Here is a 27,192-nt window from a genome sequence, read left to right as displayed (position 1 = left end):
TACTGCCTTACTTCTCTGTAAGCCTATAAACAAAAAGCATTATAAAGCCTAGAAATGTCCTTTTCTTCCAGTTTAATAAATTCTGGAACCATATCTTTCTCTAGTCACTATAAAGGTATTTCTGTTCTGTTTTAAGAGAGAGGTCCATTTTTCACCATTCTCCTCTCTTGTCACTCAGCTATCCACCCAGGCTCCTTTCCCCAACAGTTCACTGTTCTCATTGAGCTCACTGGTGACCTCCATTTTGTCTCTTTCTAAGGGAGACCATCACTGAACTACCCTATATATGAATTCAACCCTAACACTCCATATCCCCATTTCCTGTGTATTTCACACCCTGATAATTTTTCTCCAGAAGCACTCATAATCATCTAACATTTTATATATTACATATATAATATGTATGTATATGTTTTATATATATAATTTATATATGTAATATATTTTGCTCATTAGAAGTCTTCTAATACAATAAAGCTCCATGAGGCAGGAATTTGTATCCATTTTATTCATTGCTAAATACAGAGCATCTAGAATAATGCCTAGCACATGGCAGGTATACAACATATATATGTTAAATTAATGACTATTCACAACCTAAGAATATGTTTAGCCCTTCTCCATGTAAACTCTCCATATATTTAGTCTTGTTGGTCACTTCCTCCTACTTGATACCCACACCACCTACCCTTCTGAGACACCTGGGGTCTTGGAACTCATATTATTTTATGTATCCACTGTGCAGAATGATATAAAAATATCCTTGCTGTTTTGATGCATATACTATAGCCTCTCATATCTAACTTTCCCGATAGACCTTTCTCCTGAGCTGCACATCAATTCGAATGAGCAAATGTTTATGTAGTGCCCAATAGGTGCTGAGAATTGTGGAGGCCTTACCTCCACTGAACTTATTGTTATGAGATTCAAGTGAACACGACAAAGTGTGGGTTGAATGCTTTACCAGCAGGTAATGCTTGCATTCGGGTCTACACAATTCTATTTTAATGTCTGTGAGTATAGCAGAATTAAATATGTCTAAAAAAATTCAACACCCACTAAAAACATATTTCTATTTTTCTTACTTTTTGACATTTACCCAGCTATCCAAGGTAGAAACCTAGGAGTCACTTTAGATGCCTCTCTCTCATTTTAATCTTCCAAATCATCACACATGCTGTCTCTTCTCATGTTTAACTCTCTCCTGTTGTCATATTTACCAAATCGTGTCTTTTGATTCCTTCTTTCAAGCTATATTAGATCACCTTTCTTTTACTTAGACACCATCCCATGCCTATGTCTATCATGGCATTTCTCTACTTATGCTACAGTGATTATTGCCTGTCTTCTCCAATATACCATAAGCTCTTGAAGAATAATTGTAGTAACTAGAATCGGAGCTGAAATGATCTGTACGTGATCAGTTATCCAGGAGATATCCTTAAAGGAAGGTGACCTAGCTTCCTTCCTCCTTTCTTCTTCTGCTGGATAGAAGGGACATGTGATGATGAGTCAACTTGTACCATAAAGTGGCATCGTTAAAAGATGGCTAAGGAAGAAATACAAGGAACCAGTGCCCCTGATGACTTTGTGAAGTATAATCTTTATCTTTCTACACTTGTGAAAAAGGGTAGTGCACCTTTAGCTTTTTAAGGGATGGCTTTCTAGGGCTTTCTGTTGTTCAGAGGTGAACCAAAGCCTAACTAATACAGATTCTAAGGCACTTTGACGGTTGGGACTCTTACTCATTTTTATATCCCCAGCATTGAGCATGGCATCAGGTTCATCAAATATATAATGAATTAGATAATGAATTAGGTAATAAGTTAGACTGGATGTCAAAGTTATGCCTTTTACAAAATGTAAGATGAACTGAAGTCTCCTATGAGACATGACACCCTGTAAATAGATGGGTTGGTCTGGAAATAGATTGGTGGCTTGATGACTGTGCAGGAATAATAGCATCTGTTCAGATCACGCTGTGCATTATAATGGCTTCTTACGTGATGAGTCAATAGAGAAGCCTTGCAGTTGCCCCATCAAGAAACTTGTGAGATCACTATTCAATTCCTGCTTTTGCCACTGACTGACCATAAAGCCTCTACCAATCCTTTAGCTGAAATATCTGTACTACTGTTACTTCATCTAGTAAGAAAAGATAAAATTCTTTAACTTCCAGGGATTTTTTAAGGGATTTTTAAAAGATCTATACATAGATGTATAGATCTTTTTATGTATGTACATATCTTTTTTTTCCTTAAAAAAATTCTTACCAAGGCTTTTCATGCAGAGGGATTCCTGAACAAGAACATTATTTTTAGAGAACTGAATCACTGGAGACAAGTATGTGCCATCATCGCTATCACTAGGGATTATGGGCATGTTAGAGGAAGAGATCTGTGATCTGCCAGTGCCAGGCTATATGCTTTTCCCATAAAAATGTACAAAAAAGTAGGAAGTAGATATACACGTTCCTTGGATAACCATTAAAGATGACTTTGGGATCTTACATTCTCCTGAGAGGCTCTTCTGCCTTACAGGTCACAATGGCATCTGGATCCACCATGACAGCACCCATTTGTCTAGTGGAAAACCACGGAGAGCAACTGAATGTGAATCCAGAAGCATTACAGATTCTTGACAAGATTTCTCAACCTGTGGTGGTGGTAGGCATTGTAGGGCTGTATCGGACAGGAAAATCCTACCTGATGAACTGCCTGGCAGGACAGAACCATGGTGAGTATTGTCCTGGGACCAGGGCCATTTGCTTGGAACTAGCGGTAGTGCAGACTGGTCATGCTCCTTTAATGTCATCTTAAGGAAGAGGCTGACTCTGCCCAATGAAAAAAACTTGTAATATTTACCATCTAATGAACAGCCTCAACCCCGTTTGTTCATAAAACCTCTTTTCTCCAATAACGAAGTACCATTTTCCACACCCTATTAAAGATCCAGCCCAACCCTCCAGTCTTCTGGATCCCATCCACTCTTCTGCTCAGAAACTCAGCTTCTACTACTATTTCCTTTCTTTCTCCTGTATCACTTTGCCAAAACTATAATGTCATTTCAAGAAGTTTCAAATGTAGTTTAATATTTCCTGCTTTTGTTAGTAGAGGGAAAGGAGAAAAAGGGGAAGATCTTTTTTTATCCTGTATGTCAGTAGAACTACCATTTTATTTTTCTGCTCCATGTCAAGACAAAATTTTCATAAGTTATAACCCCCCTCTCTTTTTAGCCTTTTCAAATATGTGAACTATAACACATACAGGAGTGCCTAAAACACAGTGTACAATAAAATAAAGGGAACACCTGTGTAATCATGGCTTGAGTCAAGAGATAAATCATTGTCGGGGCATCTGGGTGGCTCAGTTGGTTAAGCATACAACTTTTGATCTCGGCCCAGGTCTTGATCTCAGGATCATGAGTTCAAGCCCTGTGTTGGCTTGAGCCTGAATAGGCTTTCATTTTAAGCCCTACCTAAAATAAAAATTAAAAAAAAAAGAAAAGGAAAGAAATCATTGTCAACACCCAAAGGCCCAAACCATACCCTCTCACACTCTCACTAGCGCTCACCAATATTTTGATTTTCATGATATTTATTCCTTTGCTTTTTAAAAATGGTTTTATAGTCTGTGTTTGCATTTCTAAAGCACACTTTATTTTGGCCTGCTTTTAAAATTGATATAAATAGAATTAAATTTTTTTTCAAATTTTTATTTAAATTCTAGTTAGTTAACATACAATGTAATACTGGCTTCAGGAGTAGAATTCAGTGATTCATCACTTACATACAATACCCGTGCTCATCACAACAAGTGCCCTCTTTAATATCCATCACCTATCTAGCCCATCACCCACCCACTTCTCTCCATCAACCCTCAGTTTGTTCTCTATCTTTAAGAGTCTGTTATGGTTTGTTTCCCTCTCTTTTTTTTTTTCTCCCTCCCATATGTTCATCTGTTTTGTTTCTTAAATTCCACATATGAGTGAAATTATATGATATCTATCTTTCTTTGACTTATTTCACTTAGCATAATACACTCTTAGCTCTATCCATGTCCTTGCAAATGGCAAGGAATGGAAGTTTGCCTTCTTCCTGGCCTATTCAGATGCCTTTTATTTCTTTGTGTTGTCTGATTGCTGAGGCTAAGACTTCCAGTACTATGTTAAATAATAATGGTAAGAGTGCACATCCTTGTCTTCTTCTTGACTGTTGGGGAAAGGCTCTCAGTTTTTCCCCATGAAGGGGTGATAGTATCTTTCATATATGGCCTTTATGATGTTGAAGTATGTTCCATGTATCCCTACTTTATTGAGGGTTTTTATTAAGAAAGGATGCTGTATTTTGTCAAATGCTTTTTTTGCATTAATTGACAGGATCATATGGTTCTTATCCTCTCTTTTATTAATGTGTGTATCACACTGATTGATTTGTGAATATTGAACCAGCCCTGCAGCCCGGGAATAAATCCCACTTGGTCATGATGAATAATTCTTTTAATATACTCTTGAATTCAATTTGCTAGTATCTTGTTGAGAATTTTTGCATCCATGTTCATCAGGGATATTGGCCTATAATTTTCCTTTGTAGTGGGGTCTTTGTCTGGTTTTGGAATTAAGGTAATGCTGGTCTGGTAAAATGAGTTTGGAAGTTTTCCTAAATGGAATTCAATTTTATGTATTTTTGATGTCTTCAGTACTCAACAAGGAGTTTATAAGATTCATCCATTTTTTAGTATGTAGCTATAATTTCTTTATTTCACTGCATCTTTTATCTTTTATCTTTTATGAACAAAGTTGTCTTAGGTATTCTTGTGATTTTATCCTGATGCATAGGTACACAAATGCAAACTTCTCTTATATAATATACCCTAAAATGGAATTTCTATGTTAGAGAGGATATTCTTCTTCAGGATTTCCAGATAACATCAATGACTTTTTCAACTCTCTGTTCAAGTTACATGTTTATTAGCAGCAGTTAAGAATTCTCACATCCAAAGAACAATTTTGGACTTTTATGTTTTGATGACTATTTTGTTGTATGTCGTTGTGCCTCACTATAAATAAGGTTGAGTACCCTTTCACATATTATTTGTCCTTTGTATTTCCTATTTTGTTAAATGCCTGTTCAAGTCTTTTTAAAAATTGTAATTGGGTTGTGTTGTTTAGTTCTTACTGATTTTTAGGAGAATCTGCCTCTGGCCCCATTAGTCATTAGTCATTTCTTTCTATGTAGACCATGCAGCCATTGTTTTCTAAATATCTTACCTCCTCTCTGGCTCAGCACCACTAGGTGCTGAACTTCAGTTCACTAAACTCTAAGGATCCCCATACATCCATGTTGCTTTCTCCTCTTCTCTTGCAGGCTTCGTCCTGGGTTCCACAGTGAGGTCTGAAACCAAGGGCATTTGGATGTGGTGTGTACCCCACCCCTCCAAGCTGAACCACACCCTGGTCCTCCTGGACACTGAAGGTCTAGGTAATATAGAAAGGGTAAGGCAAAGTCATGAGGGAATCTTCTTTGCTCTTGACTCTACTTTTCATTTGCTACCTCAATTCAAATTCTGTTACCTCTTCTTGCAAACTTTAAATCCAAGTATGAAAATGAGAATATATTTCTCCCTGAACTTCTCTGGTCAGCTCAAATATTTGGGTATGTAAGAACAACATCTTCTTACTTTTAACAGTTTGATAACCATACAGTTTAATAAATACTTAACCAAACAGCTGAATTCCAGGGTTCTGTGCTAAGTACTACAGACACTAAATTAAATAGGGCAAATGCCTAGAGCTTAACTGCAGGAAACAACATGTACACAGTGTGATCAGTACAGGGTACCATGCATAGATGTAGGCGACTAATCCAGTCATATGGCTTTGAGAAAGCTTCCCTGAAGAAATAATGTCTGAACTGTAACCCATGAGGTCAGTGGGAGCTACCAGTTCAAGCACGTGGAAATGATGGATTTAGAAGTAGGAGCTGTGAAATAGGGTTTCAGTAAAGTAATTTATTTAAATCCTCTTCAGATAAAGCTCCAGCTATACCAAGAGCATTCATAAAGGGTTTTAGTCCAAGTCTCTGGTTTTGGAGATGACCTCATCTCTGACTTCTGTGAAAGAATGACCTTGACCCACTGAAATTATTTTACCTGATATAATCTTGGGTATTTTGTCTTTATAGTATTAAGTGCAACAAATTGTTTTGCCTTCCTATTTTATATTACTCAGCCTATATTCAAAGTAGCATTGGTAAATATCTGGCTTCCATAAATATGGGGAGAGAGTATGCAGAGATTCTGTGCTCAGCTTTGAAGTTCTTAATAGTAACTTCAGTATAAAACCAAAATGATTCTCCTGATGTTGCAATAGAGTGTTATTTGGCCCAAATCCTGCTTTAAAAAAAAAAAAATAGGCAATCTAAGTTGGATACTTTTAGGGCTAATAAAATAGGTCTTGAGGAAATAGTTTTTTCCCAAAAATATGAAAACGTTTTTCAGTCTTCCGGATCAAGTCTGGTAGGCATAGAATCTAGATAACTGCATTTGTACAAGGCATCAAAATACACTGTTTTGTAATCTGCTGATGGCAGCAGAACCAATGGCTGACGCTAGAATTGTGGAGTGCTTTGAGATACGTGACTCTATTTTCCTAGTCTTCAAAGAACTTCAGGTCTTTCCTTGAATCTTGTTTCCAGCTTCGTCCTCCATATCTGCATCCCTGACTGCTTCAGTCAAACAGAAATAACTCTAACAATTTTTTAGGATCTGTACTTTCTAATAATTCTGACTTGGTAGTGTTAATCCTTCCATCTGCATGATCCCTTCACATCTACATGTCTACAGTCTGTCAACTTTTTGAAGTACAACAGTTTTCACCATACGGCCATCATATGCCGGCAGACATAGTCACTTCTTGCTCTGAAGTTACATGGTACTTTTTTCCATGTGAGAGATTATAATCTTGGTCGTATTTATATGTTGACATGTTTATCTGTCCCTTCATAAGTTATCTTGAGTACAGGAACTCTCATATAGACCTTTGTATCCATACAACCAAATGCAGTGTCTGGCATTTTGTAGGTGCCTAAAGAGTAGTTGTTGAATTTTTTTTGAATAGCATTTGTGTTGCAAATATAGATAATATGAAGAAAAATTTGTTATAGAAATAATTGCTCACGTTACTGTATGTCTACTATCATCCAGGCACTGCATTAAACATTTTACCCATATTGACAATGTCATTTACTTCTTTTAATAGCTAAGATACTGAGGCCCGGAGAGGATACTATATTAACACTAAAAACGAGGTTGGATTTATGATTGTCTTCAAAACATGTGTTCTTTGTCTTAAGATTCAGCAATATATAGTAACAAAATAATGAATGAATGAATGAATGAATGAATGAATGAATGAATAAGCCTCCTAAATCCCTTGTCTAATGTGCTTTTTAGATTGACCTTAAGAATGACTCACAGATCTTTGCCCTGACTGTGCTTCTGAGCAGCACCTTGGTCTACAACAGCATGGGCACCATCAACCACCAGGCCCTGGAGCAGCTGCAGTATCCTTCCAGGGATGAAAACACCAAGTTTCATTGAGTTTACAGGAATGGCAACTGAGATGTTATCTTTCCTGTGACTTAACTGTCATGGTTGCAGAAGGGGGTTGGGGGGGGAGCCCAGAATAAAAATTAGTGCTTATAAAATTTATTTCTGTCTGAGATCTGGAAATTGTGGTGTAAAGTACTTCTTCCTTAGCTAAGTTCCCAGCTATGTGACTGAACTATCACAGCTAATCAGGGCGAAGTCGTCCTCAAAGTTCAGTGGGGTAGACGACTCTACAGAGTTTGTGAGTTTCTTTCCAGACTTTATTTGGGCTCTACGAGATTTCACACTGGAAATGAAGATAAATGGATTCTTCATAACTGAAGATGAGTACCTAGAGGATGCCTTGAAGCTGCTTCCAGGTCTCCGAGTATGGCTTAAGTGGTGGCAGGTTTTTTAATGGATGGGATCAACTGAGCCCCATCATTCAGCATTTGACCTAAATGTTTATTTGAATTTGGATTGAAGCCGGTACTAATGGTGATTGGGCTTTGTGGATTATTATTACTTTAAAGTCTCTAGCAATTGGAGCTTAAGCTCACTAAAGAAATTCAGGGCCCAGTATTAGATCAGATAATTTAATGCTAATTAATAACATGAAAAAAAATTCCAGATTTCAATCAGTGCTATAACTTCTTGAGGCCCACATACTCTTGTGGTTGTCAAGTGCTCTTCCTGTTCTTTATTGAAAAAAAAAAAAGCTCATCAGATTGGAAATTGCTAAACAAAATCACAATGAAATCAAAGTAATTGAAATAGTAAAATAGTATATTTTAATAGTTTTATCTGATTAATAGATTATCTGATCTAATATTGGGCCCTGATTTCTTTAATGAGCTTAAGCTCCAATTGTTAGAGATTTTAAAGTAATAAATAAAGTGATAATATTTAATAAATAGATATTGCCAGTGCCTATATAGTTATATTCTTCATAGAAAGGATATTTACACACTAACAGGTCCAGAAAAAATGTTGACATATCTTTTCAGTAAAACTGTCAGTCCTTCATGTAACCTTTCTTATAACATCATCCTTTTCACTTTTTAGCCTTATGCAATATGCTATTTTTATATTATAAATGTATTACATGAGTTATATTTAGCAAAGTGGATAATGGAAGGGATCTATAGGGAATATCAATTTTTATTTATTCATTAAACAGCTGATATGTGCCACAGAGTTGCTCTGTAAGGTCCTATGAAGTCTGAATTGGTCTGATATAGGGAAATGATGAGGTCTCAAATTACATTTAAAGTATACTTCAGAGATTTCAGTTGAAGGAATCTCTAAACATGTTTATGGGGTGATATGTTTTTGGCTTATGCTTATAAAAGTTTTTCTTTACTGACCTGGGTATCATTTATTTCCTTCCTGACATTTTCCCCAGCAAAATGTTATCCTTTTGCTCTGTCATCACTTTAAAGCCCATATTTCATTTTTGATATGGGAATAAGATCAGAAAAGTACTTCTGACCTCTTTTTAATTGTAGCTGACACATAGTGTTACTTTAGTTACAGGTGTAGAATATAGTGATTTGACAACTCTGTACATTATGCTACGCTTACCGCAAGTGTAGCTCCCATCTGTCACCAGACAACATTGTAACAATATAACTGACTATATCCCATGCTGTACCTTTCATCCCCTTGACTTCTTCATTCCGTAACTGGAGGCCTGTACCTCCTGCTCCCCATCACCCATTTTCCTCATGCCCCACCCCACCACCATCCTTTCTGCAACCACCAGTTTGTTCTTTGTGTTTATGCGCCTCTGACTTTTTTTTTTCTTAGTCATTCAATAAACATTTATTAGATACTTAATCCATGGGATCCCATAAAAATGCTAGGGAAACTATCATAAGTTTCTTCACTTGGGCTGAATGCCTCTCCTTCCTCTCCTGAAGTCAATTGACTCTTAGCTCTGTTCAGAAAGGAATTTTCCTTGACTTCGGTAAATTGGCACAAGATTGATTTGCAAAACTCGTGATTAAAATAAAGGAGATTCACAGGCAGAGGAGCTGCAATAATGCAAAGACATCTGGAAATGAGAGTCCTGACCCCCTTACCTGAAGGCCACTTTTCAGTAATCAATTTTTTTTCACCTTTGCAGGAACAAATCCCAAAATCCAGGACTCCAACTTGCCCAGGGAGTGTATCAGGAAGTTCTTTCCAAAGGAAGTGCTTCATCTTTGACCGGCCTACAAGTGACAGAAATCTCTTATTCCATCTTGAGAAGGTGCCAGAAGACAAGCTAGACAGTACTTTCCAGGAGCAATCAAAGAAATTCTGTACCTATATTTTCAATCATACAAAGACCAAGACCCTAAAAGAGGGAATCATTGTCACTGGGAGCCGTGAGTCACCTTTGTCCCAAAGCATGTCTCTGTGTCAGTGTGTGTGGTGGAGCTTTGATTATACCCTGAATTTGTCAGTAGTTTTGTTCACATCTGTGTGTAACTTTGGAAAAGCAGATGTTCATGGCATGGAAAGATATCCATGTGTGTTTATTCATTAAAGTCTCCCTACGTGAGGTCTGCTGAGACTTAATATATCTCAGGAACCTAATCCACTAATCATAAAAAGGCAAGCTGCAGTTAAAGAGAGGACATCTGTATATTGAGGAATCCTATGGGATAACTTCTTGTCTTTAAGGAGAAAGCAGATATTTTGCAAATTTACATGAGTCAGGCCATAAATAGGAAGCTATGAGTTCCTGCAAGTCCACTGAGACACAGAATTATGTGTGTAATCTTATGTGCAGGGCAGGCTTTTGTGGGCATGTGACTTAAGCATTCCTGTAGTACCCTGAGTGGAGATGGGCCCGTACTTGCTTTAAGATTCTCTATCCCTTTTGACTTCTCGATCATTTTCAACTAGGAGTTCACATTTTTATTTTGTACCGGGCCACACAAATTATGTAGCTGGTCTTGTCTGTGTCTATTATTTCACCTATACAACCTGTTCCTTTTCATTCTCATTGAATGGGAAACCGTTTTTCCAGTGACCCATGTGCGTATTGTATAATTGGTCATTTAAATTGTAATATGATGAAAAGGAGAACAATAAAAGAAAGAACAGAAAAACAGTAGTGCTGTTAGAAAGGAATAGATTCCTAAGAGGAGAAAATAAAATTTCCTTGTAAATAAGGTGGGTTTTTTTGTGATCTTAGAATGAAGCTCCATAAAGACTATAAGCCAATGATTGAGACCTTCGTATTTATCCTCAAATTTCCTGGTTCATTCAGGGCTGAGAACTCTGGTGGTAACCTATGTGGATATTATCAATACTGGAGCAGTGCCTTGCTTAGAGAATGTGGTGACAACTCTGGCTCAGCGTGAGAACTCAGTGGCAGTGCAGAAGGCAGCTGACCACTACAGCAAGCAGATGGCCCAGCGAGTGACACTCCCCACAGACACGCTCCAGGAGCTGCTGGATGTGCATGCAGACTGTGAGAGGGAAGCCATTGCAGTGTTCATGGAGCACTCCTTCAAGGATGACAAGCGGGAGTTCCAGAAAAAACTCATGGTAATTGTCTTAGCATTTAGCACTCCTGTTTTCTCCCCTTCTGAAATGGTGGTTAGAGCCTATATTTTTGATCAAATTGCTCATCTCTTTATCATGGTCAAATGAGCCTGATTATTGTGAGACAGGGCTCTATAGACTATAGATTACCTTTTTACTATAACACAGGCATTTTATTAATTTTCTATTGCTGCATTAAAAATTACCATGAATTTACCAGTTTAAAACAACAAACATGAATACGCTCACCAATCCATAAGTCAGAAGTCTGGCACGGGGTGGTCATGTGCTCTGCTCATGGTATCACAAGGCTAAAAACAAGGTGTCAGCCTGACCAAGTTCTCACCTGCAGGCCTCTGAGGAGCCTCCAGTTCATTAACGTTGTTGGCATATCCCATCCCTTGGATTGCAATTTATAAATTCAAGGAAAAAAGTTCTGTGCTTGTATCTTCACACACTTGAATCCTTGGGGGAAGGACTCATGAAGGATTCCAAACTCTGTTCAGAGTATTCTTCAGTCATCACTGGGTGTTTGATTTTCTTTGTACACATTTCCATCCACAGCAACCCAAATCCTTTGAGGAAACACTACTTCCATCCACAATTCAACTTTCTGTTGTTCATTGTTGATGTTTGGGTCACTGTTAATCATACTACAGCAGAAGTAAAATTGGAGTTCATGTCTTCCAACCCCATCATTTTACAGATGATAAGCCTGAATCCAGGAGAGTTAATGCGCTTTCCACAGAGAATAGATCAGAACTAGGACTAAAAGTCTCTTTGAGTGCCTGGGTGGCACAGTCAGTTGAGTGTCTGACTCTTTGATTTCAGCTTAGGTCATGATCTCAGGGTTGCGGAATTGGGCTCCCCATCAGGCTCTGTGTTCAGTGGGGAGCCCGCTGGAGATTCTGTCTCTCTTCCTCTCCCTCTGCCCCTTCCCCAACTTGGATGCGTGTTCTCTCTCTCTCAAATAAATAAATCTTTAAAAAAAAAAAAAAAAGAACGAGGACTAAAAGTCTCTTGACTCCTGGTCCATTCCATGTTCTGGTCTACTCATAGATGATCATGATGCTTTTTCTAAGAGACAACATTGGACTTTCCCTCCTAACAGCTTCTTTCTATTGGATTTCTTCATTTCCCTGGCAGGACACCGTAAAGGAAAGAAAGAAAGATTTCTTGCTGCAGAATGAAGATGCTTCTTTCAAATATTCCCAGGCACAGCTTAAGCAACTTTCAGAGCCCCTGATGAAAAGCATTTCAAGAGGAATTTTCTGTGTTCCTGGAGGATACCATCTTTACTTAGAGGCAAAGGAAAAGGTTGAATCAGACTATAACCTAGTGCCCAGGAAAGGGGTTAAGGTGAGGAATAAAGAGAGAGGGGTAGTCTTCAGAATCCTAGAGTCAAAGGGTATTTGCTTTTTCTGAAAATCTAAGATTACAGCACCATTTCGAGGGAGAAAGCAGAGCATGGCGATATCACCACCTTTTTAATTTTTATCCACAATTAGTTATATATTGTTGAAGAGACCAGAAATATTTCTTCCCAAGAAAGCATGTAGAATTGGGAATTCTGGATTAAAGAGAACAGTTTTTCTTTATCAAACAGTGTGATCATTTCTTTGCTGAGTATAGAGGCTACAAAGAGTAAAGACTCTATCTTTGTTCTCAAGATGATGATATTATGGGAAATGAAGATAAATAATTAGGCAATTGTATGATTATCATCATTTCATGAACAAATAGTAAAAATAGTGGTAATGATTATGATGACAATAACAATAATTACAATAATGGCTGACATATACCACGCATATGCTAAGTAACCCATAGTTAGGTACTTTCGTTGGATTGTCAATTTAATGCTCAGAATATTATTTTAATTTAGATACTATAGTTATGCAGTCAAGAAATGTGTTATACAAAGAAGTAAACAAGTTGCCGAAAGTCATACTACCAGGAAATGGGAGAGCTGATAGGGCAGCTCAGAGTAATTGGCTATCTTCAAAACTGGAAAGGCAACTTGGTAAAGCACCCTCAAAGAGGAGTAAAAGATATAAGATGAAAGTATCCATAAATGTTATCCTAGTTAAGAAAGGGTATATGAGCATCCTTCCTGTCAGAAAAGAGATTGAGCAAATGTTTGAGAAAACACGGGGTTCCTGTTCATACATGCGCAGGAGTCTGGTTGGCTGTACCTGGGGTAGGTAGTGGAAGGCTTCTCTGGAGAGAAAGATGGAGTGCTAGGAAGGAGGCCACAGGAAGGTTTCAGTTATCACAAAAGAACTCATAATTTATGTTGGATCCATGGAAGGAAAGTTAGTGAGGTATATCTAAGCAAATGCAAAACTTACAAGGCCAGATTTATGACTTTATAGAATGATAATTTCCCTAAAAAGACAAGATCTTTGCTACATGACATGTCTCTGCTCCTTGTTTCTTCAGGCAGATGAAGTTCTCCAGCAATTCTTACAGAACCAGGCGGCAGTAGAGAACTCCATCCTGCAGGGAGACGATCTCCTCACTGATCAGGAGAAGGCGCTAGCAGGTACAGGTGCAGGGTTGAGCTCATAGCAGAGTGGGTAGGTTCCTGCACTACCTTCAGACAGAGATGAGAGCAAAACCTTCCTGAAACAAAGAGCCTCCTCTCTTTCTGTGGAACGGCACTGCTAAATATAACAATCCGAGTTGTCTTTTTAAATTTGGCAGACACGGAGGGCCGTCTCGATCACATTCTGAAATATGCTCTTGGTAATCCATGTAATTCAGAGGTTTCTCAGCTACCTTTTCAGTCAGTTTGGTATCTGTGCTGAGGAGGCTAGAATCAGACCTGACTTTTGTCTTCTTCTCTCTCTAAAATATTTGTGAAACAGCTAAGCGGGCTTTGAAGAAGGCAGCTGAGAAGGAATTAGAGCTGCTAAGCCAGAAATACAAGGAGCAACAGCAAAAACTGGAGGCTCAAGAGAGAAGCTTTAAGGAAAACATAGCCCAGCTGAGAGATAAGTTGGAGAGAGAAAGAGAAAACTTTCGGGTGGAACAGGAAAAAATGTTGAAGCACAAGCTGAAGGTAAGTGTGCCCAGAGCCTGAGCCTGGGCAGTGCCCAGTGGACAGTGCCATGGTTCCTCAGGAAGAGGAGGGCCAAAACTAATAAAAATCATGACCCCAGAGAGAATCGTAAAGACATGCTTCATTAAAACTTCAGATCCATCTGGACCCAGCTGAGGCCCTTAAATCCACAAACTCCAGGGCCTTAATGTAGTGTGAGAATTTGTAGTGTGCAGTTAACATCCCTGAGGGTGCCGGGCTGCTGCTTGTGGTGATTGTTAGGGTGATTGGACCCCAGTTAAATAGGGCCTTGGTCTGCTAGTCTTTAGGATTCTTGGTTAAACCATCAAACAGACCTGAAAGAACTCCATCTTGTCTTAAAAGTATCAGATTAGACTTGAAATACAGGATTCCTAAAGCTCTAAAATGTGCTGCATTTGTTTCCAGATCTGTGTGAGTTATCCTACAAAGCACAGAGGAAAATCATTCTTCACCTCAACTTGGAACTTGATAACCAGCGTTCTACAGAGGGGCAGCAGTTCCCATTATTTGTTAGACATGTGTGTTCATGCTACCTCTGTGGAACTGAGAAATAATTAGAATTAATCCTGCATCACTCTGAAGGGCATACCCAGGGCTGGAACTCCTCTCCTAAGGATAGTTCTCAGGTCTGACCTAGTCTGACCCCACCCCACTCTTAGTGAGGTGGTGCTAAGGGAATCGTGGGAAGTTGTAAACCATGATACTCCCACTCTCCAGGACAGTCTCATCAAAGAGCACTCCCGGGTGATAGAATAGACAATGGTGCTTCAGTCCTGAAACTGTTAAACTCAAAACCTTTACTCTTGATAATAGAGGATTTTCAAAAGTAGACTCCTTCTCTTTTATAGATCCAAGAAGAACTTCTTAATGAAGGATTTCTAAAGAAATCTGTGAAGTTGCATGCAGAGATACAGCTACTAAAAAAAGAGATTGCTGCAAATAAGGAAGATAAATGTTCGTTGGGTCCATGGATCTTTGATGTGATTGGTAAAATGTTAGATGAAGAAATATCAGATCCTAGTGAGTTACCTGGTGTGGGAATGAAGATTCTGGGCTCATAATGACTTAGGTCCAGAATTCCTTTAAGGGATTAATAAAATGAGGGGTTTTGTGATGCTGTGACTTACTTTGGAAGCATGTGTCATATTAGTTTCTTCTAACAAAAGTTTAAAGATAAACCGTGATTACCAGTGATTACTCAAGTGTGACATACAAAAGTCAGACTTAATTTTGATCAAATTAAAGAAATAGTAAACAAGATTGTAAAAGAGAAGTGTAAGAAAAGGTTAAATTTGCAGTTGTAGCAAAACAAACAAAATACTGCAAAATAAAATCATCAGACCTGATTGTTGCTTTCTTCTCCCTCTAAGACGTCTGTGGAACAGCTGAACAGGCTAAGGAGAAGGCAGCTGAGAAGGAAGTGGAGCTGCTAAGCCAGAAATATAAGGAGCAACAGCAAAAACTGGAGGATCAAGAGAGAAGCTTCAAGGAAAACATAGCCCAACTGACAAATAAGTTGGAGACAGATAGAGAAAACCTTCGGAGGGAGCAGGAAAAAATGTTGAAGCACAAGCTGAAGGTAAGTGTGCCCAGAGCCTGGGCAGTGCCCAGTGGACAGTGCCGTGGTTCCTCAGCAAGAGGAGGGCCCAAACTAATAAAAATCATGAACCCAGGTGGAATCGTAAAGACCTATGATTCATTTAATGCCTCAGATCCATCTGGATCCTGCTGAGGTCTTTAAATCCACAAGACGCTAGCACTTTCTGTAATGTTAGTCGTTGAAGTGAACAAATGGCATCCCCAGATTGCTAGGCTGCTATTTGTAGTGACTATAGTATGTTTTCATAATGCCTGGAGTGAGTAGGAAGTTAGTCCTGTAGTCCTTAGGATATTAGTACAACCATCAGATATATCTAAAATGGATATACTGGGTCTTGAAAGTATCAGATTATACCTGATATGAAATACAGAATCCTGAAAGCTGTATAACTTGCTGCATTTGTTTCCAGATCTGTGTGAGTTACTCTATAAAGTATAAGGGAATATTCCAACATGGAGCTTGACAGCCTTTTTTTTACACTTTGTTAGCAATTCCCATTTTTTGTAGGTGGGTGTGGCCATGCTACCTCAAGTAGAACTGAGAATTAGTTAGGATCAAATCTACATTCTCTCCCAAAAGGCATCGTTAGAACTGGAACACATTTCTGTGATAGTTCTCAGTCTTGACTTAGCTCTCACATTTCCCCACCCTCAGTGAGATGATCCTGAGCAAATATTAGGAAGTTATAAGCCATAGAGTCCTACCATCAGGGTCAAAACATGGAAATACTGAAAAACCCTATCAAAGAGCATTACGATAGAGAAGTAGATGGATATGCTTAGCTTAGCTACTAGTGTTATATACAAAACCCAGCTTGATAACTGGAAATTTTCAAAAGTGAACTCTCCCTTTTATAAGCCCAAGAAAAAATGCTTATTGAAGGATTTAAAATTCTGAGATTGCAAATGAAATAGGCTCAGAATTCCTGTCTAGGAAATTATGAAATGAGGCTCCTTTTGTTACGCTATGACTAATTTTTGAGGTATATGTGTCATGTTACTTTCATTTAACAAAAATTTAAAACTAAAAAGTGATTATATAAAAATATAAAGGCCTTACACAGAAAAGACAAGTTTACTATTGATTAAATTAATTTGAAGAACTGAGAAGTAGGTTAAAAAATACAGTGGAAAAAAAGACCAAATTTGCAGTAGCATCAAAACTAATATGATACTGTAGAATAAAATTATCATCAAGTATGTAGAATTTATACAAAGAAAGTTTTTAAAGTATGACGCAAAAATTGACAGAAATTAAAATATCAGTATTATTTAATATGTTACTTTAATTTGATCCAAAACATATGACAAACATTATTTTTCAGAAAGTAGAAAAATTAACTCTAAAGTTTTTATGGCAAAGCCACAAACAAAAATATCCAGTGCAATCCTGAAAAAGAGACAAATGAGAGGGAACTAGCTCTAGCCACATGTTAAAACATCCCAACAATTAGCATTGTGGTACTAACATCTGAATATTGAAACAGTCAAAAAACAGACTTAAAAAATTGGTGCAAAGTCATGAGGAAACTGAGCAGATGATAATTTAGGCATTTTCTTTTGTGAAGGAACATGGAATATTCAACAAAGGATGTTTGAACTATAGGTAGCCATCTGAAAAAGAAAAGTTAAGGTCTTCTTTACATGTTATACCAAGTAAATTTCAGATGGTTCAAAGATATAAACATGAAAAAATTATACCATAAAATTAAATAATAGGGGGGAGTTTAAAAAAGTGAGGGGGAGGGAAACATTTATTATGTGGATAAGTGGCATCAAATGGATGTCAAAAGAAAGCCAGAGTGGCAATACTTAAATCAGACAAACTAGATTTTTAAAAAAGACTGTAACAAGAGACAAAGAAGGGCACTATATAATCATAAATTGAACAAAACAACAAGAAGATATAACAATTGTAAATATTTATGCACCCAACATGGAAGCACCCAAATATATAAAACAATAACCAACATAAAGGAACTAATTGATAAAAATAGTAGTAGGGGATTTTAGACCCCACTTACATCAATGGACAGAGCATCTTGGATACCAGCCCTTTATCTGCTATGTCATTTGCAAATATCTTCTCCATTCCGTAGGTTACCTTTTAGTTTTGTTGACTGTTTCCTTTGCCGTGCAGAAGCTTTTTATCTTGATGAAATCCCAGTAATTCATTTTTCCTTTTGTTTCCCTTGCCTTTAGAGACATGTCTTGGAAGAAGTTGCTGCGGCTGAGGTCGAACAGATGACTGCCTGTGTTCTTCTTTAGGATTTTGATGGATTCCTGCCTCACATTTAGGTCTGTCATCCATTTTGAGTTTATCGTTGTGTATGGTGTAAGAGAATGGTCCTGTTTCATTTTTCTGCATGTGGCTGTCCAATTTTCCCAACATCATTTATTGAAGAGACTGTTTTTTTTTTTTTTCCCCATTGGATAGTCTTTCCTGCTTTGTTGAAGGTTAGTTGACCATAGAGTCGAGGGTTCATTTCTGGAGTCTCTGTTCTGTTTCACTGATCTGTATGTCTGTTTTTGTGCCAGTACCATGCAGTCTTGATGATCACAGCTTTGTTATATAGCTTGAAGTCAGGCATTGTGATGCCCCCACCTTTGGTTTTCTTTTTCAACATTCCCCTGGCCATACAGGGTCTTTTCCCTTCCAAATTTTAGGATTGTTTGTTCCAGCTCTGTGAAAAATGTCAATGGTATTTTGATAGGAATTATATTGAATGCGTAGATTGCTCTGGGCAGCATAGGCATTTTAACAATTTTTATTAACAGACACATGAAAAAATGCTCAACATCGTTTGCCATCAGGGAAATACAAATCAAAACTACAACGAGATACCACCTTACACCAGTTAGAATGGCTAAAATTAACAAGACAGGAAACAACAAATGTTGGCGAGGATATGGAGAAAGGGGAACCCTCTTAAAAATGTTGGTGGGAATGCAAGCTGGCACAGCCACTCTGGAAAACAGTATGGAGGTTCCTCAAGATGTTAAAAATAGAGCTACCCTACGACCCAGCAATTGCACTACTGGGTACTTACCCCAAAGATACAAATGTAGTGAAAAGAAGGGGCAATGCACTCCAATGTTCATAGCAGCAATGTCCACAGTAGCCAAACTGTGGAAGGAGCCAAGATGTCCTTCAACAGATGAATGAATAAAGAAGATGTGGTTCATATATACAATGGAATATTACTCAGCCATCAGAAAGGATGATACCTACCATTTACATTGACATGGATGGAACTGGAGGCCATTATGCTAAGTGAAATAAGTCAAGCAGAGAAAGACAATTATCATATGGTTTTACTCATGTGGAATATAAGGAAGAGCACAGAGAATCATAAGGGAAGGAAGGTAAAATTAAATGGGAAGAAATCGGAGACAAACCATGAAAGACTGGACTCTGGGAAAGAAACAGAGTTGCGGAAAGGGAGGTGGATGGGGTAAGGGGTAACTAGGTGATGGGCATTAAGGAGGGCACATCATGTGATGAACACTGGGTGGTATATGCAACTAATGAATCATTGAACACTACATCAAAAACTAATGATATGTTGGCTAATTGAATTTAAATAAAATATTGATGATAGTCACTATGCTGTACATTACATCTAATTTTTTTTTATCTTCAGTCACTTGGGAAGTTTGCTGGAATGCCTCTAAGTTCCAACCCCATGCTTATAAAGGGGGTGAATTAGAAGAAAATTTTCCTTCAGAATCAACTAGATTTTTCTGGAATTCCTTTCCAGCTGCCTCATGCTTTAGAATATGATATAGCTGGAATGAGCTACTTACAATTTTGCAAGGTGCACATATTATCTTTGGATGCTGGGCCTTTGTATATAGTATGCAGACTTATTAAAACAACTCTGCTCCTTACCACATTCTCATTATTTGCTAGTTTCTATCCCTATTTAAGGTCTCCTATTTTCCTGACTTCCTAAGGCTTGATGATATATTCCTCTTCTGTGTATTGTCACCCCATCAGAACACTTTTTATATAATTGTGAAATTAAAATGACCTATTTACAGCTGTCCTACCTCCTCTCTCTTGTTCTCAGGTACTTGGTCTTCTTCATCTTATCTTTAGCTCCCACCCAGCACAGAGCCCACCACATAAACACCAGGTGTTCAAAAAGTGATAGAATAAATATGGGAGGTGCCATCCCTTAGGACCGCAGTTTACCATGTTTTCACTGTATTAGCTTCTGTCTAGAGTTCTCAAGAGGAAGGATGCAGTTTTAGGAACTAGTGAAGAAGGGCCTCCTTGAGGCAGGAAGGACATGCCTGCCCATCTGAACCTGGTGCCCTGTTCTCTCTGCTGGACTGGACAGTCTATGTGCTCTGTGTTCCTCAGACTTCTTCCTGTGACAGTTACCAGAAAAGCAGTCATCACATTAGACTCAGAGGCCAATTATGACATTTAAATCGTTTTTTAAAATGCCAGAATACTACGCACCTCTCATTCTACTATAGTTTTTTTATCAGTTCAGTCTACTTCTGCTGAAATAAAATGATGCTGTTTGTTTCCACTGCATTTATTACTAATAAAAAAATGTTAAAATGAAAAAATATTCATACTCAATTCTCCAGTGGCTCCCATCCTTCCCTCTTGTTCACACAACTCCCGATACGTTTCCTCAGGGTCAGTTCAAAACCAAGCCTGTTCACTGGCATTTTCACAGAAAACGACCAGTGCCAGAGATGTAGAGAAGGTTAGATGAGGGCCACAGTACTGTCCAGGTTCCACCCAAAGGTTGGCGGGCTAGAGATTCACAGAATTCAGACGAAAGGGCTGGTGGCCTCACAATGATGTAGTCTAACTAAAGTGGGCTGGAGAGGAGATAGGGTGACTGTGAGAGGCGTTAGAGGACATCTCGTGGGCTTGTGTCAAACCCAGAAAAACCGACAGTAGTAGAGTAGGGAGACCGGGAAGGCAGTCTTGTGAAAAGTTCCACAATTCTCTCATGTTGAGAGGTGCAGAAAATCTAGAGGGCCCCAAGAGTCTCATTTGTTTTGGCAGAAGAACTTACTGTAGTGTTGGGAAGTCACAAAGATGCCGTGGACACTGAGAAAGGCTGCATAGAGGGGGATGCACAGTTTCACAAGGTACAGTGATCCCAGAGCAGTGGGGATCATGCTACTGATGCAGAAACTACGAAATCCAAAGCAGGGAGAGTGGCCTTTCAGGGAGTGACTCTGCATTAGTCATCCATACTTGACCCAATGTCAACTTAGTTTCACAGAGCAACTGGCAACTTTGGGGGTAGGGGTTGTCTCATAAAAAGGACTTAAAAGAAGTAGCTATAGGAGGGGAATGGTAGGAGACTGCTCTGGGGCCCTCAGGCTTTGAGAGCAGTACCAGGGGCTGGGTGGACAGATGCACAAGAAACAGCACCAAAGAGGTTTCCTATTCAGCAGTCAGCTGGCAAGGAGGAAAAGGATCCAAGAGGTGGTCGAAGGGGGCAAAGATGGGATCCTGAGGGTGAGTCTCTGGAGGCTGGATCAAAAGAAAGGCCACAAGGTGGGCACCAATGATGAAACAACCCTTGACCCCAAGTGGGGGAGATGGCAGATAGGTGTGGGTGTCACTGACTGAGGGTGATGGATTGAACAGCCTCACAGAAGCCATCACAGGGCCACAGTGAAATGTATGGCTGCTAGGTCACAGAGGGCTCCTTTTAGCCTCGACGGGAAGGCACAGTCTCATAGGGGAGGTCCATTGACATCTGGGTGGTAGAAGGCACAGAGGTCTTCATACTGACAGTGGCCCTTTTTGGCAGTGTGTTGGTAGACAGAGCTGTTGGACTTGTCTTCCATAACCTGGGGGCCATCCGTGGGCCAGCAGGTATTTTCGAAGAGAGACCAACATTTGAGCCTTTAAGGATTTCTCTGCTCTTTGTGAAAGCCTCCCCTGGAAGGACCCCCATAGCCTAGTGCAGGAAGAGGAGGTTCAGTGCTGGCCTCCTCCCACCAACCACAACCATTTGTGGTTTTTTTTTTTTTACACTATTGAGTTGCACGAGTTTCTTATATATTGGGATATTAACCCTTCAGCAGATAGATGGTTTACAAATATTTTCCCACATTCCATATGTCGTCTTTCTGTTTTGATGATTGTTTTGCCATGCAGAAGCTTTCTAGTTTGATGTAGTCCTACTTATTTTTGCTTTTGTTTCTTGAGCTTTTCGTGTTATCCAACAAAATCTTTACCAAGACCAAGGAGCTTTTGACCTATGTTTCCTTGTAGTAGTTAAAGTTTTAGGTTGCATGGGATTCTCTAATCCATGTTGAGTCGGTTTTTGTGAGTGGTGTGAGCTAGAGGTTCAATTTCATTCCTCTGCGTGTGGTCATGTAGTTTTTCCAACACCATTTATTGAGGACGCTATGCAATCCTTTCCCCCCCTGAATCTGCTTGGCTCCCCATATCAAATATTAGTTGATTGTGCATGCATGGGTTTATTTCTGGGCTCTCAATTCTATTCCATTGGACTATATGTCTATTTTTATCCTAGTATCACGCTGTTTTGATTGCTATTGTTTGGTAATAAAGTTTGAAATCAGGAAATGTAATGCCTCTAGCTTTGTTCTGCTTTCTCAGAATTGCTTTGGCTATTTGGGATCTTTTGTAGTTCCACATAAATTTTAGGATTATTTTTTCTATTTCTGTGAAAAATGTCATTGTAATTTTGATAAGGATTGCATTGTTTGCTAATATCTGATTTAGATTTTTTTGCCTCCATATTTATAATTGACAAACTTTTTTTTATACAACTGTGGTCATATTTGGTATTAAGAATTTTCTCAAATAATGAGTTGGATAACATGCCTTATTTTTGATGCCCAACAAGAATTTATGTAAAAACTACTATTACATGTTTGTTTGTAGAAATCACAGTTGAATTATCTAACCCTTGAGGTATTATTGTAAAAAATTTTTTTCACTGATTCAATTTCTTTAATAGTTATTAGAAGTTTCTGGTTTCTAGGGACAGAAAGCACAAATTTCCTGAGGATATCCTTGTGCATGATGGTTAAGTGAGTCCACTCATCCTTTTAGCTCTTGTTCCTAAAACCTATGTATTAACCTTCTGGGGACACAACACTATATAAAGGCTGTAGGTTTAAGGTGTATACCGACCAATGCACAGACTTAGAAATTCAGATATTGTGTTAGATCCTGCTTTCTTCTCTAGGGTAGCTTGTATGGATAATTAATACCCCCAAAAATTGAATTCTGTCCTCTTTAATTGTGTGAACTTTCTGGTACCCAAAAAAATGACAAAAAGGAAATACTAAGCCAGAGGAATAATGATTTCCCTTTATAAATTGGACTTAAAGAGGTTTTGAATGTGTAATGTTTAATAATGAGACCTTACATTTAAATCACAAATTTAATAATTCCTCGACTTAAAATGGATCATTCCTGACAAGTGTTGGAAATGTGTAAAAAGACTACACTTGAGGTAGGGTACATTATGTATGCCTTCAACACACCAAACTATAGGCTACAGAGTAGTCACACCAGCTGACTTGTTAAGATGTTCTCCAGATTGTATTTCTGGAAGAAGGGTGAGGGGATTTTTCGCATTAGTACATTAGAACATTTACTTGAACTTACTATAGGGGAATCAGAACAGTCTGACTCTGTGAAGGGTCCTCCTGAAAAAAGAATGGGCAAAGTCTAGGACTCCACCTGTTGTCACCATCAGAGATGTGGCCCAAGGCTGTCTTACCCGAGGTAACATTTTTTTTTTTCTTTTAGAGAGGGAAGGTGAGGAGAGGGGTAGAGGGAGAGAGAGAGGGCTCAGTCTCACAACCCTGATATCATGACCTGAGCTGAAATCAAGAGTCAGATGCTTAACCGACTGAGTCACCCAGATGCCCCTGTCTTACTGCATGTAAGGGTGGATGAACCTCTTTGGAGAATGGGCACAAAAGCTTACTGAGAGAATAGCTTGAAAGACACTTTTGTAAACTCATAAATATGTTATACTGGCACTTTACCATCCAAGTCTTACTGGAGACTCTTTTCTAAATATTCATCCTACAAATTAAAATCCTCTGTAATTTCAGTTTTCCCTTTAAGACCTATGTTTTTGGTGCAATAAGACTGAATTTAAGGTATACTTTCTCTCTAGTGATGCAATTTTCAAACCAGCTTGCAAGCAAGGTGCTATATTTATCATAGCCAAAACATGAAGCAAGTTCCAGTATCTTATATTTTATGTAGTTCTGAATTTCGCTTCTCTTATTCTGTGTTTTTCAAAGCCCAGCAAATGCAAGGTGATTTTGGTTTTGGATTGTTTTTACTCTTATGTCACAGTGGCTAAACTCTCCAGTTCTAGAAGTCCCTAAACCTGTCCCAACACGGCTATTATTTTTTTAAACATTCAATTTTTTAACTGAACAATTGCACTCACCACATTTCTAAACTGAAATTGTTTCATGTTTGTACTTTTCTGTAAGGGCTGATACATTTGCTGCTTTGTGGTTTTTCACTAAACTTTGAGTATCAGTATGTTAAAGGAGACTCTTTCTGCCTGAGAATTTCCGCTGTGCTCTAAAGATGAGTGTGCTAAGTGTCAAAAACCACAATTTCTAAAACAATATGCGACCCCATTTTTTGGAGTTAAATTAACAAAACATGAAAAAAGTCATCTCTATTAAATTAAGTCTCATTAGCTTAAGTTTTAGGAACTTAAACAAGTTTAAGAAACTTAATAATTCTTCCTTTTCTACTGGTAATGGTAGTATATCTGCTCATTCCCTTCCTTTGGTCTAAAATACATTCCCTCCAATTTCTCTTTGCTGCAATCTGAGTCATCCTTCAAGATCCAACAGTAATGGCACCTCCTCTATGAAGCCATCTAAAATCCTTCTGAATATAATTAATTGTTGCTTTTGTAACCAACCAAATACTTTATTTTATTTTTTTTAAAGATTTTTATTTATTTGAGAGAGTGAGCAAGAGAGAGAAGCATGAGCAGGGGGAGGGGCAGAGGGAGAGGGAGAAGCAGACTCCCTGCTGAGCAGGGAGCCCAACACAGGGCTCTATCCTGGGACCCTGGGATCATGACATGAGCTCAAGGCAGATGCTTAACCAACTGAGCCACCCAGGGCCCCTCACACGCTTTATTTTTAACACTATTTTATTAGTAATCACTTCTTATTTAATGGTAAAATATTTGTCCTTTTCACAATGCAGGTTAGCCAAGAATGAGAACTTTTCTTTGTTTTTAAATATACAAAAGCAATGGAAATGCTAGTTTTGAAGGACTGGGAGGCATATAATAATAACAAATAGGCAAAACATAAAGTAATAGCTTTTTGTCAGCAGACTTTGGTTGGGCTAATGATAAAATCTCAAATTTGAAAATTCCTTAACTTTAAATGAGTTTTTCTCAAAAGGTTTGATGACATGTATAAAAGATACTTTCAAAAGTGGAGATTAACAAAAATTTACTTGTATGGATATTCACTACCTTGAACCAGATATCACAGACAATGAAGGGAGGCCAAACTAGGTAACTTATTATTTTAATTTCACATATTGGATCTTTGGGCCAAGGGCAAAGATTCTGTTTCCAGTTAGCCTCACTACCAGACATCGAATCTGTTCCTGGAGTAGTTGGATTAAGGTAAGCTGAGGAATGGCCAAGAAACTAGGATGGTACATACTGGTAGTGCCTATAGTCACCATCAAAGATGTATCATGAGACAAATGATACTCAATTCAGGGTGGAACGGAGGAAAAGTCAGTCAGCTGACCCTGTGTTGAGGGAAATGAGCAGAAGGACATCAGGACCTCTCAGAGAATGGCATTAGTGATCCTTTTGTCTTTTCCACATTCACAAATATTTAATGCTAGCATCCAGAACCCAGGTCATAAAGGAAGCTTCCATCCTTCTGATATCCATCATACAAATATAAAAAAACCTGTTAAATTTTAAATTCTGTCCCTTTCCCCAAACTCAAACATACTAACTGCTGATCTAAGGGCAGCTATTCTTTCAACTGGCTCAGCCTACACACTGATTATTAACAAGATGACATATTTATTACAGCTATCTCACTAACTAAGCGGATTCATCGACTCAAATTGGTGCAGTTTCTTATTTCTTTTTTTTTATAGATTTCCCCAATCCCAACAATATTTGTTTTGTTGTGTTTAATTTTCTGTTACAGTAGCTAGTGCCTCTTGCTCTTGTTCAAGAATATTGTAAGGCTATAATCTTGACTCTAAAATTATTTTTTCCTTTATTCCCAGATTTTTAACAGCTGAAGAATTGGATCAAATAGATTGACGACCTGAAAGTGCTTAAGGTCTGCATTTTCAGGAACCCCATGTGGATCAGGATATCATCAGTTTGGGGCTCCTTCTTCTTATGTTTCAGGATGCTAAATGGGACTCTTCCTATGTGGGGTCCACTAAGGGTCCCGGACTGAGAACACTAGGTGCCAAATAACAACTAATTCCAAAGCAAGGTGCCACACCAGCTTTTACAGAGTTAAGTTAAACTCAAGTCAGTAAACTAAAGAAGAAAAATCATATGATTATATCAATTAATGAAGTAAAGGCATTTGACAAAATCTAACGCTCATGATAAAACTACTCATGAATGAGAGTAATGAATACTTCCTCAACTTGATAAATAGCTGCAAAAAACCTACAGCTAACATCATACTTAATGGTGAAAAACTAGATGCTTTCCCACTAAGATTAGGAACAAGGCAATGATGTCTGTTCTCACCACTTCCATACAACATCATACTAGAAGTCCTAATAAATAAGACAAGAAAAAGAAATGAAAGATATATAGATTAGGAAGGAAGAAATAAAGCTATCTTCCTTTGCAGATGACATGATTATCTATGTAGAAAATCTCAAAGAATCAACAACAACAACAAAAAACTCCTGGTACCAATAAGTGATTATAACAAGGTTGCAAGATACAAGGTTCACCTATAAAAATCAATTGCTTGCTTATATATCATCAATGAACACTTAGAATTTGAAATTAATAACAATACCATTTATATTAGCACCCCTGAAAATTAAATACTTAGGTTATAAATCTGAAAAAAAATATGTGCAGGATCTATATGAATAACAACTCTGATGAAAGAAAACAAAGAAAATCTAAATAAATGGGGGAATATGAAAACACTCAATATTGTCAAGATGTCACTTCAATTTTTTTTTAAGATTTTTTAATTTATTATTTATTTGACAGAGAGACAGCCAGTGAGAGAGGGAACACAAGCAGGGGGAGTGGGAGAGGAAGAAGCAGTCTCCCAGCAGAGGATCCCGATGTGGGGCTCAATCCCAGGACTTTGGGATCATGCCCTGAGCCGAAGGCAGATGCT

The 27,192-nt window shown here is 38.2% G+C and overlaps 1 protein-coding gene across 1 annotated transcript in view; it reads left to right on the top strand.

The window, feature by feature from the left end:
- LOC100470056 (guanylate-binding protein 6) overlaps window positions 1-26,533 on the top strand; it is a 29,745-nt gene extending 3,212 nt beyond the window's left edge. The window contains 14 exon segments of the mRNA XM_034653832.1: window positions 2,541-2,736; window positions 5,366-5,493; window positions 7,452-7,561; window positions 7,770-7,966; window positions 9,715-9,778; window positions 9,780-9,958; window positions 10,849-11,129; window positions 12,273-12,485; window positions 13,569-13,671; window positions 13,997-14,190; window positions 15,060-15,231; window positions 15,582-15,790; window positions 18,013-18,108; window positions 26,093-26,533. Coding sequence (XP_034509723.1) covers window positions 2,547-2,736; window positions 5,366-5,493; window positions 7,452-7,561; window positions 7,770-7,966; window positions 9,715-9,778; window positions 9,780-9,958; window positions 10,849-11,129; window positions 12,273-12,485; window positions 13,569-13,671; window positions 13,997-14,190; window positions 15,060-15,231; window positions 15,582-15,790; window positions 18,013-18,078 — 2,106 coding nt within the window. The 5' untranslated portion in view covers window positions 2,541-2,546 and the 3' untranslated portion in view covers window positions 18,079-18,108; window positions 26,093-26,533.
- The last annotated feature ends 659 nt before the right edge of the window (window positions 26,534-27,192 follow it).

The sequence above is a fragment of the Ailuropoda melanoleuca genome, chromosome 2, assembly GCF_002007445.2.
Source record: "Ailuropoda melanoleuca isolate Jingjing chromosome 2, ASM200744v2, whole genome shotgun sequence".
NCBI lineage: Eukaryota > Metazoa > Chordata > Mammalia > Carnivora > Ursidae > Ailuropoda > Ailuropoda melanoleuca.
The sequence above is the reverse complement of the archived record's forward strand: the minus strand, read 5'-3'. Positions and strand labels throughout refer to the sequence as shown.